Here is a 14,032-nt window from a genome sequence, read left to right as displayed (position 1 = left end):
GACTGCCAATAAATATGACTTCATCAAACAGTGAGATTTACTGTAAACCCCGCAAAGGCTAAATAAACAGCCAGCTTGTAACCCTTCTGAATTCGGCGAAGTGTGCGCAATCCCGACGAGGCTCTGCGTTGTGAGAAGTTGCAGGATTTTCCCGTAATCACGGGCGAAAGAGGGGGAAGCCCTGAGCGGCCGTGAGAAGGCGACGTCGGCTGTGTGCTTCTCTTTATTTGGTCAGAGGCAACACAGATGTGCATTAATGCATCTGCACACGCACACACACACACACACACACTCATAGCGGAGGCAAGACAGGAAGTAATCATGCTTCTGCAGCGGTCTCGGCAACATTCCCCAAACTGTGCTCAGATATTCCAAAGTCACTGAGAGAAGCCAAACACGCACAATCATGTCCGTTCATGTCCACACGTTTATGAACATGCAAGTGTACGAATGTGCATTTGCCACTCTAGTAAAGCGCATGTCGACTTGTCAAGCTCTCAAAATGAGCACCAGTGTGATTTTACAACCGTCACGTTTGGAACACTCATTGTTTGTAGATTAAAAAAATAAATAAAATAATAATAATAACTTAGTTAATAACGATGTATGTGTGTGGAAGACCAAAACTGCCAAAATTAAAAAATAAATAAAAGACTACATAAATAAAAGTGAAAATAAAAATGTATATAAAAAATATAATTCAGAAATTAAATACAAAAAAATGTATATAAATGAAAATAAAAACAAATATCCCTAAATTAATAAATAAAAGTAAAAATAAATACAAAAATGAGAACGAGATTAAAAAAATTAAAATAACTAAAAATAAATGTCGAAATAAACACAAAAATAAATATCTAATTTGAATTATATATCACTCAATAAATAAAAATATCAGCAGCATGAAATAAATAAATGTGAGCACAGAGCATTTTTATTGATTGATTGATTTAATTATATTTATATAATTATTTTTGTATTTATTTTGACATTTTATTTTTATATTTATTTGTATATTTTAAATCTCGTTTATTATTATTATTATTATTATTTTACTTTTATTTATTTATTCAGGGATGTATTTTGTTGTTTTTATTTTCATTTATTTTTATTTTTTGTAATTAATTTTTGAATTATATGTTTTATATCCATTTTTATTTTCACTTTTATTCATTTACCCAGTCATTTATTTTTAATGTTGGCAGTTTTGGTCCTCCAGACTTGTGTATCCATTAAAATGATGTGATTCTTATAGCCGTTTATTTGGGGACATTTTAATCTCTTATATTGTTCTCTTGTTTTTAGTAGAGCTGTACAGGTTATAGGTTAAGAAAATGATTTACAGTATCTTGGTCTCATTTTGTTTTGCTTGGCATGGCATGTGAAAAGGGGTGTGTAGACCTTTTTTTTTTTTATTTTATATATATATCCACTATGTGTGTGTGTGTGTGTGTGTGCATATCAAAATAAGGACCAAAGCGACTCAGAAACTGTTTCTGCCTCTCTTCGCTAAACTTTGCCACGAAGTTTTGCCTTTTTAATAAGCTTATGCAATGCAAAGCATCAACAAACGTCCTCGTCGGCGTGTTTGGATGAGGCCAGATGGGAACTCGCAGCTGCCAAACCAAAGCGAGCAACCAGGAACACACAAGCCACTTCCCCGGTCAACTACTTCTTCCTACCAAACACCAATCAAACACAAATGTGCGTCTTCGCTGCCTTGACAAAGAACAGCCTTCGGGAGAAACCGCAAGTCCAGCTCAAAGCCAGCTTGTCGTTTGGTAATGGCCGACCCTGGGGACACGCCCTTCGTCGTCTCAAAGCTTCCGCACACCTCTTGGGGGTTGCGTGACGAGGTGCAGGCCCCCCGTGACTGCACTTCCGCTCGCTGCGCCCGCAGGCTCGGGTTTGAGAGAGGGAGGCTCGGCTGGCGGGGACGACACGAGGTGGGTTTATTTAACTAATTAACGAGCTCAGACTGAGGGCGAGACCTGAGATGTGAAGCCTCGCAGGTTTGCGCTAGACCAGGCCTGGGAAAACTTTTGCACTTTTTTGATTGTTAACTCATTCACTCGCAGCCATTTTACCTGAAGCAACTCCCTTTGCTCCCGGCTGTTTTACTGGATTTTGACAGATTTTGCAAGGCCCACAGAATATTGTGTTCTATTGCTATAAAAACATGGAACCTACCAAAAGAAACATTAAAATCTCTTGTTTAATCAGGAAAAAAAAGACATTTCTATTTGTTTCAGTTTTGCAGCAATTAGCATTAGAATATAGCTAGGTTTCATCATTATTCACAAATCTGTTTAAAACAGGAGGTAAAGGAGCTTTTTGCAACATGGCCCTGGTTGATCGCTTATACTCTGCTGCCACCTGCGGGCCGTTTTTTGTAATAACTACAATTGCTTCAAGCATTCTCTTCAGCTCAGAGGCTGCATTAAAGCCTTCTGTATGCTCTAGCATAAAAATCAACAACATAAAAACGTATTTATACGTCTTTGGCAGCATGGTAATATTTAAAATGGAACGTATTTATACGTTTTTGGGCGCAAATGAGTAAAAAAGAACAAATGGGCTGGGTCATTTGTAGATTTGGTGAAAAAAGGCCAGAAAAAGTAAACATATATTCCCAGTTGGAAATAATGTCAATTTCTTACCTTAATGTTTTGATAAAAAAATGCTTTTCTTTACAGGGTGTCTGCAAATTAATCGGCTGTTTTTTTTTCTTTTTCTTTTTAAAATGACTTTTTATTAAATTTAATCTCCAAAGATAAGGCTTTAACTTTAACAGCCCCACAATAAATATATAATGTCATAAATAATAACAGTAATGCCTCACATTAAAAAAAAAAGAAAATAAATGTCACTGGTAACACAATTTATACAGTCGAAAATACAAAGAGCAAAACCAGCACAGACACGTGGTTTTCCCAAAGTGTGGGCAGACCAGCGCCTCACACCAAAGCACTTTTCAGACTAAAGAACACACACCAGCCGCTTGACGGTACCTCAAACGTGTGTGCATGTATTTATGAGCCGCAAAAATAATGAAGAAGCACTGATCCATTACTGGGGACCGTGTGTAAACCACAAGAGTGCGTAATGGGCTTGGACTGTGCACGTGTGTGCGCAAATGACCGCCACGCCACGGCGCGGTCATGAATCTGCATGTGTGTGAGTGCGCCTGGAAGGCCGAAGCACATCTGGATGGGAATTAGGGTGAATGAGGTGATAAATCAAAGATCCACCCCTGGTGCCCGTGAAGCTGCAGCCACGGAGCATGAAGGGCAACGGAAGACGTGCGGCGTCTCCTTGTAAAGCGCATCTCCATCACGCTCAAAAGAACATCCTTCAATTATTATGAATGTTTTATTACCATTGGAAATGCAGGAGTGTAAATGACCAAAATATCACCCCCCCCACCCCCCCCCCCCGAATATAGCTCAGCTAAGCACTTCTTTTGAGATGTATAAAGTGTAATGACAATGATCATTTTTGGAATGAGAAATACAGTACACGACTACTAGCATGAACATACACTTGTGATTTATTTCATTTTTCAAAACAAATCCTCTGTAAGCCATTTATTTTTAATGCTAATTTTATTAGACATTTTTTTTGTGGAAAATATTGAAATTTTGTTTTGGGGGGGGGGGGGGGGGGTTTAGTGCCAATCACACACCTTTATTTTTTTTCAATGTTCACACTATATTTTTTTATGCTGTAATCAGGGATGTGATTTGACCAAAGTGAAATTATCTGAAAATTTAGCCGGGGTTCTGGGGGCCGTTGGCACCCAGCTAGGTCCAGGGCAGTGCCCTGGTGGGGGGACAAGGGGGGCGAAGCCCCCCGGAGCTCATGGGTTTTCCGTGTTTTTAAGTACTTTCAATGCACTCACATGACAAAGAAATAGACAAAACAACAGCATAAATTTTCAATGTATATTGAACTATCCCATATAAAATGGCAGTTTTAGTCAACTCAAAATCAGTCACATTCAAAAACATTGGACTGCCTTTGCTTTTAAAAACTATCACTGAGAATATCATCATATCTAACTAATGTGATTACTAAGTTAACACATAAATAATGTTGAAGAGTTCAAATTTCATGAACAAATAATTGTATCATGACCAAATGAAAAGTAACTCATATTAGAGCATACCACAAATGTCTTTGTTATAGCAGAAGATGTTATCTGTCGGAGTCATGTGCATACACAATGAACTACTAAAAATAAATAAATAAATAAATAAATAATCAGATTTTTTTTTTGGGGGGGGGGGGGATAAAAAAAGCGGAATTCCGCGAATTAGCGGAAAAATCACATCCCTGTGTAATGCATTTCTATGCAGGTTTTTAGACCAATTTACATAATTAAAAAAAATCCTACATAGATTCTCTAGCCTCCATCAAAAAAGAAAAAAAAATTGGGTAAAAAGTGTTCTTTTTTTTTTTTTTTTTTTAAGTATGCCACATTTTTTAAGACACCCGGTAACTGTTTTTAATTGTGAAAGAATTCTACAATATGTCTCATAAAATAATAATGAAGGCCTTTATTTTTATTTTTTTAGGATTTATGGACACCCTGGCGTCACATACAAAAAAAAAAGTTCTAATAAATTCATCTTAAATTGTAACATTTCATAAATTCATCAAAATTAAGGCAGAAGATTAAATTAAATTTTTTAGATTCTCAATTTGGACGAACCAAATAATATCCTAACCTTTGGACCTCATCCTTAAAGTGAAACTATGTACATGTTTTTTTTATTTTTTGTAAACTATAAGCTGATAATGATTACAATATGATGCACCGGGAAAAAGAAAACCCTCCAAAGTGCTGAGGGGAACGCGGCCAACAAGCAGGCTGCTGGCTCGCCGCCGTTTTACTTCACATCAGATTGGTGAACTTGTCAGGAAGTTGTTTGCGGGGCTGCGTTTTTCTTCGCAGCGTTTGGTGCGCGTCGCTTTCGGGCCTGTGTGTTCAGAACGGAGGCCATGAATAATGAATGAACGCCAAGGCGAAGGCTGGAAGCCGTTGGAGCGGAAGACTTGGTAGCGGAGTGCTTCGCTCAGCGATATCCGCAGCGTGTGTTGTTCATGCGTGCAAGTGATTTAGCAACAAAACTAATGGCATGTCGGTGAAGTACGGACGAAGCGAAGGGACACAAGCTTTCAAAATAATCACATTATACATCCATTTGCTGTAATGTACATGTGTGCTTACCGCTGACTCGGCATGTTCTTCAATGGGATGTAACTTAAGCCTTTATTTAACAAGGCAAGGTACTATATTAGTTACTTAGATGAAGAATGGAATTTCGTTTGCTGAGCTTTCTATTTAATTTAAAATTTTCCCAAATTTGATGTTCCCAAATATGCATCTCACCTCTCTGAGCATGGGGTCGTTGATGGAGCTGAGGTTGACGGCGCCTTCGTAGGTGAGATAGTAGAAGACGTTGAGAGCTCTGGTGGCCTCGGGTCCCTGCTGCTTGTAACCGAATATCAGATCGATCCACTGGTGGAGCTGGCACGACACAAACTCGCTCTCCAGAGCCTGCAAGACAAAACTGTTGGGTCATTTACGGCTATAAAGCACATTCAACCAATGAAAAATCATTTTTATGCTGAACACCTGCTACTGGGTGTCGGAGATTTTTAACTCTTTGACTGCCAGACGTTTTCAGAAAAGGGATGCCGTGGGTGCCAGCCGATTTAAGCATTTTTGACTGATCTTTCAAGGTCCACAGAAAATTATGTGTTTGGACTATGGAAACACACATACTACCAAATGAAAGATTGGACTCTCATCTTTCATCAGAAAAAAAAGTTTGTTTCTACCTTATTCCGTTTTTCAGTCATCAACAATAGAAAATGGTTAGTTTCACCTCTGTTTTGAAAAAACGTCTTTTAACGTCTTTGGCACTCCTCCATAGGATTTTACTAAACGTCATTTAACGTTTTTGGCAGTCAAAGAGTTAAGTGATTATTTTTTAATGGGTATTATAGTGTGCATGCAAGTCTTATGGCTGTTGATTGAAAATGATATCAAAGTGCCCTCGGGCTCGCATTGTGAATGTCTGAATTTGGTCATGTGACGTTCGCAATGCGAGCCCGAAAGTATAGCGGACTAAAACTGTCAAACTAAAAAATAAATAAATGGCTTAAAGTGAAACTTAAAAGGGATATAAAAAATATAATTCAACAATGACAAAAAAATATATCAATGAAATAAATAAACAAACAACAAAAAAAAAATATATATATACACATATATATTCATAAATAAATAAATAAAAGCAAAAATAAAAATAAAAAATGAGATTCAAAAAATAAAAAAAACATTTTGAAATAAGTGTCGAAATAAAAAATAAAAAATATATATCAATAGAATTAATTTAATGTGACTTCGAGAAACTCAAGTCGCGAGTTGTGGTGACAGTGGACAAGATTGTGTCGTCCATTGCTGGAGCTCTCCATGCAAGCCGGCAAGACTTGACTTGTTCGCCGAGCCGCTCACTCGACCAATGAAAGGCAGTTTGCAATGGCGGAGTCCAAGCCAAGACACACTGAGGACCGCCCCCTCATTTGAATAACATTTCGTCCTGGCAGAGCGTCTGCAGCATGAAATAAATAAATGTGAAAACAGAGCGTTTTTATTTCTTGATTGATATTTAATTCTATTTATATATTTATTTTGACATTCATTTTTATATTTTTATTTCTCTGAATCTCGCTTTTTATTTTTGTATTTATTTATTTAGGGATATATATATTTTGTTGTTTATATTTCACATTTATATTTATTTTTTGGATTACATTTTTATTTAATCTTTAAATTATATTTTTTTTATATCTGTTTTTATTTTCACTTTTAGTCATGTATTTATTTATTTATTTAGTCATTTATTTATTTTTAATTTTGGCAGTTTTGGTCATCCATACGAAAGCACTTTCAAAATGGCCACCCATTGAGATGGATGATAAAAGGTGTATTATTGATCTCATCTCATGATATTTTCTACATTCCAATGATGAATCTGGAACTTATATAGCGCGATAAAAAGTGTAACTCTGTACATGACGATGACGCGACAGATGTGTACACCCCCGTCCCGAAACGTGTTCATCATGTCATTAGCGAGGAGCGCTAATTCCTTAAATGTCATCAAGTCCTCTGAGAACGCGAGCGAGCCGTTCACGCTTACGCAACCTGCCAATAATTTCTCTAACGAGCAAAAAGCACGACGCGTCCATATCTGATCATATGGGGAGCATCCGGCCATTAAAGCAACTCTTGTCGTTCATTAGGGAGACATTGCGAGGCTGCCGTCTTTGTTCTTCCTTCTCCGGCGCGCGCCGCAAAACAGCGAGATGCTTGCCGCTTTGCCTCCTCATTAGCCAGCCAAGGAGGGGAAAAAACATTTATGGCGGTCCTCGTAAAAAGAAGGCAATTGTGTTAATTTGTGTAAAGCTGTCGGCGCCACAAAAGCCCCTCTAAGCACGACCAAATTAGAATGAGACAGCCCTTGATTGTCATTGCTGCCTTGTGTCACATTAATTTGCGGCGAAACATTAGCCGGCGCTGCACTTAAACGGCAATTTATATCATTTAAATTTTTACGGCGGAGCCGCAGCGCATCATTCACTTAAATGTGACTTTCTGACAGCACATTCCGCCGCTAATTCGTCCCCAATCTCTTAATTACTTGCTCGCAATCACATAAGAAACCTCGGGGAGAAAACAGGAGTGCAACTCAGGCGCAGACCAGTTTTTTTTTTAAGTGTGTAGGCTATCTTTCTTTAAAATCCTTTTAAAGAGCTAATTCAAAAGGAATTTCCTTGAAAATCTTACGAACGAACTAAAACTTATAACATATAAACATGTTCTATTTTAAATTTTGCCATGGTACCAAAAACGTATCTATACGTTTTAATAATAAAAATATATATATATTTATGCTAGAGCATACAGAAGGCTTTGATGCAGCCGCTGACCTGAAAAGGTCACTTGAAGCAATGGTAGTTCTTACAAAAAAACAGCCAGCAGGTGGCAGCAGAGTATAAGAGAGCCACCAGGGCCATGTTGCAAAAAAGCTCTTTTCCCCATTGTTTTGAACAGGTTTGTGAATATTGATGAAACTTAGCAATATTCTAATGATAATTGCTGAAAAACGGAAACAGATATGAGTATATTTTTTTTGTTCATGATGAAAGAAGAGACTCTAATCTTTCTTTTGGTAGGTTCCCTGTTTTTATAGCAATAGAACACAATATTCTGTGGGCCTTGCAAAATCAGTCAAAATACAGAAAAACAGCCAGGAGCGAAGGGTGTTGCTTCAGTGAAAATGGCAATGGAAATACTTAAAATCAACTTTACTGTATAATTTTCTTAGTCACAGCATAGCTTTTTATACTTGAGTAACTTTTTGAAATTTTGGAATTTTTTAGAAAATCATTGTGTTGACAGTCATCCCCTGACCTCAACTCTATTGAGTTCCTCCATTAACTCTTTGACTGCCAAAAACGTTAAATAACGTTTAGTAAAATCCTATGGAGGAGTGCCAAAGACGTTAAAAGACGTTTGTTTCAAAACAGAGGTGAAACTAACCATTTTCTATTGTTGATTACTCAAAAACGGAATAAGGTAGAAACAAACTTTTTTTTCTGATGAAAGATGAGAGTCCAATCTTTCATTTGGTAGTACGTGTGTTTCCATAGTCAAAACACATACTTTTCTGTGGACCTTGAAAGATCACTCAAAAGATCAGTCAAAATGCTTAAATCGGCTGGCACCCACGGCAACCCTTTTCTGAAAACGTCTGGCAGTCAAAGAGTTAATGGAATTTGATAAGCAAAGATATTTTTGGTCCCCCCAAATTTTTTTTTTTATGATCTGTGATAAATCCAACTGAAAGCTTGTGTTCATTGTTTGGATTAAATTATGTCTGAAATTAAATGTAAAAGTATTTTTTTATAAATGACGGTGTTAACATAAGGTGAGTACGTATAAATCTTTACAACTATTTGTGTGTTCTTTATGCTCCAGCACTGACCTTTGACAACCCCAAACTCGCCTATTTCTTGCTAAAAGGCTGATCGGTATTTAATATGCGGCACACTCTACTGTCAATCAGCGTGCAGAAACAAAGACAAGTCGCCGTTTTATTGTATGGACGCCTCCAGAGGCCTGCCCGCGTGGAAATCACTCACATTCACTATTTTAAGAGTTAATGTAGGGAGGAAGGGAAGGGGGGGGGGGTCTCCCGCCAGCAAACACATGAGACTATCTGTGGAAAACTGTCCTTGTTTGGTGTCTGTTAAAGGACAGAGCAGTACAATGAGGTCGAGGCTTTGGAATTTTTTCTAAAAATATTGCACAGTGTAAAATAATTTTAATGATATTGCTAACACTTCTGAAAAAAAGCACTGAGCTATTTGGAAAAGCATTTTTTTTTAAAAAATAAACTCAACTCAAAAATAAAATCATTTTAATAAAAAAAAAAAAAAAAAAAAGTCATGCTTCTCAAAGTTACGAACAAAAAGAAAAAGAAAAATTGTGAAATATCAAGTAGCGTGCGACGAATTAAGCTAGCGTGCGCCAGGTTGGGTGCGTTCAGTTGAAGGAGCAGAAGGTTTGGGCCAGATAGCGGATTCCTGAGGTGGGATCGAGTGCCGCCTTCACGAGAAATCAGGCGTGATTATTGATGGGCCAATTAGCATCCAGTTTGTGTGCCACCTTCATCCACAGGGGCCGCTGAGATAATTAATGAATAATTTAGCAGCCTTTATGTAAATGATGGGGGGGAGCGTTAGAAGTCACTGCAATCCCCCGTTACTATTATTTCATATTTGACAAAGTACATGGATGGGACTCACGTTTGTCGTCAGCGGGGCGATTACCTTCACAAACAATAACCGAATTGAATTCATTCCAAAACATTTCGTCATATCAAGCAGTTGCATCAGTCTTTATGTTGGAACAAACAAACAAATAAAAGACAACAATTCATACTAAAATAAGTCATTAGTAAAGACTTTTATCATGTTTACATACAAATAAAATGAGCATTTTGAAACTTATGAGAGCCGATTGCGTTTTAGGGTGAAGCATCAAACTTCGCAATTCTTCTTCACCCATCGGCCATAAATGATGGTTCAAATTTTCATAATCGGCAGAAAAGATTTCTCAAGGTACCTAAAATAGATGCTTCAAACTAAAATGACAAATTTCCTCTGTTTTGGGGGCATTGGTTCTTGAGAGTTTTTTTGTGAGTTTACACATGATAGACATTTCTCCAAAATTCCACAGAGCATGAAAACTGACTTAAGGTGCTGACTTTTCCGAAAAATTCCAGTCAATACCGACCATTACCAAATTTTGACGTCCTTGCCTACACAATTTGGCGAGTCATCAACTTTAACTGCCATGCAACAGCCACGGGAACTAAAACAGAAATAGTAAACGTGGTTAAAATTTGGGACAAAGTCTCTAGTACGAGTCCATCTTTGGGGGAGCCATCACAACTAAAATGGCCGCTTCCAAACAAAATGGCAGTGTAACTTTGTCTTTTCTGGCTTCTGGAGACTTTTTTTGTGTGGATCTAGTCACCATTGACGTGAATTGCTAAATTTTTGGTTCAACTTTACTTCGGGGGCTGAATTCCTTTAAAATCCCAAAGGACACTACCAGCCAAAATGGCTACTTGAAAACAAAATGGCTGACTTCCTGTGTCTTTTCAGGCACGAGTTTGACACTATATATTGTGGGTCTACTTATGATAGACAAGCCGACTATATTCCATGAAACTGACAACAGACGTTGAATTTGCTGTTTGATTCAGGAGTGGGCTATCAAGACCGTTTTTTGCAGGGTCTCACCTTTGACCTCGACCAAATGCTAATTTGCACCAGGTTGAATGTGGCTGAGATTATAAGTGAGCACAAAGCCTTCAAAATGGTGACCCAAGAAAAATGATGCCAAAGAAGCAATGCAATGTCAAAATGTCAAGCGTCAAGTCAATATAATGAAAGAGTAGCTGCGGGTCCGCATGGGTTCGAGCTCCGCGTATTGAGGACCCCCCCTGCTTTAAATATCCTATAACACTCACAAGTGTCATTTCCAAAATCTCTAGTCTGTTTTTTCCTTCCAGTCTTGCAAATGCCAATGAAAATATAGCAAAAAAAAAATGAACATGCCTAGACTGTGTCAGATTACTGGAATTATTTTTCCCTTTGAAACATAAAGCATGTCACCGGACCAAAAAAAAAATAAAAGCTACTCAACCCCCCCCCCAAAAAAACCCCAAGAGACGTTTGCAGACGGACACTTTGACTGAATCGCTGTCAAAGGCCGACACTTTACAGACACCATATTTTGATTTTTTTTTTCTTTCCCTCAAGACACAAGATCCTTCCCATAGATGCCAAGATAATAAAGTGATCAGTTAAGCAGTTGGCTGACACTTAGTTTTTCTTGATCATGATCTCAAAAATGTCACCTTAGAATTTTTTTTTTTTTTTTTTTCCTGTTCTGAGACTTTTAGGCCTTGAACTGTGATCCATATTTTTCTTTTCTGGAGTCTGAAAGGGAACCAACGTGTCTTTGTGTTACGTTTGTGTGCCTCGTGGTTTGTGGCGTCCTTATAGTCCACACTGAGCGGGATTGACCTTAATAGGGAGAGTTTGAACACTCTAAAAAAAACATTTTAAAGCTCTCATGGAAAGGCCGACCGAGCGTAGATGTTTGAAAGCCGCCTAGCAAGTCAACGCGCTCATTTGCATGCAAACGCGTGTGTGGGTTCGATTTGGTGCAATTGGTTGCACATGTTTCGTTGTCAGAGCGACAAATGGTTTCTGTTTTGTATCGATTACGGAAAGATAAAGCAAATACGGGTCAGGTGTGTATACAGAAAACACGTTTTATGATGTTGTGGTTTTGAAGGGGCCCCCTCGGTTTACTCGAGACGCGTTCTTGGCGTGCAGCGTTTCCCTGCACATGTGCAACTTTTTATTTGCGAATTCCTCTATTAGCATTTTCCCGCCGTTATTTACTGAAAAACTCACTTGCGGCTCATTTTGTGCTCATAACAGACAAATTTGACTTTGGTACCATTTTATTGCCAAGGAACTATGTTGAAGTGAGGGGAGGAGCTTTTTCGCCAAATATAGTCAAGTATAAACCAACAACAACAGAAAAGGGGGCGGGGCATGGCTCAGTGGTAGAGTGGTCGTCTCCCATCCGTGAGGTTGTGCGTTTGAGCCTCACCCAAGGTGAGCATGTCGAAGTGGTCCTTGAGCAAGGCAGCGGGACCCCATATTTGCTCCCAGTGCACATGGCAGCGGCCGACCACTGGTGTGTGAATGCGTGTGTGTGGTTTTTAACCTTGTAAAGCGCTTCGTATCTGTGAAAAGCGCTACAAAGAAAAGCTTACTTACTTAAAATAGTTCAATAAAAATAGTTATTTTTCCTTCCTGATGTGATTGGAAAACGGCCAGCTAAGCGATTTTTTTCCATGTCAAAATGAATTACGGTTCCAAGGCAAACATCTGTATAAGTTATAAATAAATAAATAAATAACTATAAATGTACAAACCAGTACTGCCTTATGCTGGCAGTAGATTACATCACAGCTGCTCTTCATCAGGCCGAATGCATCCACTATAGGTTTTAAGTCTGTAGATTACACTCAAAGTCATCTATTTGCAAACATAGAGGGATGCAATGAAGATTTGGATGACAGTTGAAATCAAGAAATGGCTCAGCTTCAAAAAAGAAATAGGTAAGCCGTGATTGGTCGTTACCTGAGCAACTACGATGTCATTTTTGGTCGACAGCAAGTGGCAAAATGGCCGCCTCTTGAGTTGGATAACAACGGGTGGGTTTTGCTGCTTAACTCCTATTCCACTAACACAATATTAATCAGAATGCAGTGTTTAGGTTAGTGGGGCTGCATCGAACATATTGTAAAGAAAATTCTGGGGTTGGTGACTTATTTAAATTCAGATAACTAAAAAGCTATGTAATAATCCGGAATTTCTCATTTATTAAGTACAACTGCCCCCTTTTGACTTTTTTATTCCAGGTCAGCCTTCTTCTTTTTTTTTTTTCATCCCCACCTTCCTGCTCTTTCTTCCAGTCATCCGATCCTCTGGATCAACTTCCCTTGGACTCGCCCCAGCCCGAAGGTTGACAAGCGCTCTGATTAAAGGGCTTATTAACTCGCTGTAAATGAGAAGCCGACTGTCATCCAGGGAGCCCGGACCGAGGGGCCCGCCTCGACACGGACGAGGGTGACGCAGGGAAGCCGTTTCCTTTATTCACATGCGAGGACCGCAGATGGAGGGTGCGCGTTTCAGACCCCCACCTTCCACCTTCCAAGCCGTTTTGCTAATTAGACGGGTCACAACTGCAAGAGTTGTGGCTTTGGGTCAACGGCGGCAGTCATCGCCAAGCTGAAACCCGAAACCAAACCTTCCACCGCCTTCATCCACTCCAAGAGAAGACTCATGTGGAAAAGAATCCAAATAAGCAGTGATTGGGCCGGTATCTCCTCAAAACAAACACGTCACGTCAGGCCAGGGTGAACTAAGTGGTCCAATTTACGGCGCAGGACAAGCAAGTAAACAAAGCTGATTGGAAAGTAAATGGGCGAAACTAATGGCACTGACTCAACGGCTTGCTTGGGTTCCATTTTGGAGTTTGAGGACAAACACTGATGTTAATACTGTACATCTAGAACATAAATAAACGAAAAGGAACTGCACAGTTTACAGAGTTACGATCTTTACGACGGCAGAGCTTCAGTCCCACTTTTTCCACAAAGAAAAAAAAAAATCCCGATGCATTGGACACATTTTTTTCTTAAAAAAAAAAAAAAATATATGTATATATATATATATATATATATATATAAATAAATATATATATATATTTTTTAAATTATTATTATTATTTTTTTATTTACGTCTCACATTTTACCTTTCAATTCACGCTACAGTTCATGTATTTACTTCAGATAAGCTA

General features: G+C 38.5%; 1 protein-coding gene across 10 annotated transcripts in view; it reads right to left on the bottom strand.

Annotated features, from left to right (window-relative positions):
• The window catches only part of lrba (LPS-responsive vesicle trafficking, beach and anchor containing), a 218,242-nt gene that overhangs the window by 28,952 nt on the left and 175,258 nt on the right, over positions 1-14,032 (bottom strand). For all 10 annotated transcript variants that reach the window (XM_077569992.1, XM_077569995.1, XM_077569997.1 and 7 more), the window contains one exon: positions 5,396-5,563. In XM_077569992.1, the coding sequence (XP_077426118.1) occupies positions 5,396-5,563 (168 nt within the window). The remainder of the gene's footprint in view (positions 1-5,395; positions 5,564-14,032) is intronic.

Source organism: Vanacampus margaritifer, chromosome 7, assembly GCF_051991255.1.
Source record: "Vanacampus margaritifer isolate UIUO_Vmar chromosome 7, RoL_Vmar_1.0, whole genome shotgun sequence".
Classification (NCBI taxonomy): Eukaryota; Metazoa; Chordata; class Actinopteri; order Syngnathiformes; family Syngnathidae; genus Vanacampus; species Vanacampus margaritifer.
This window is presented reverse-complemented; position numbering and strand designations above follow the sequence as displayed.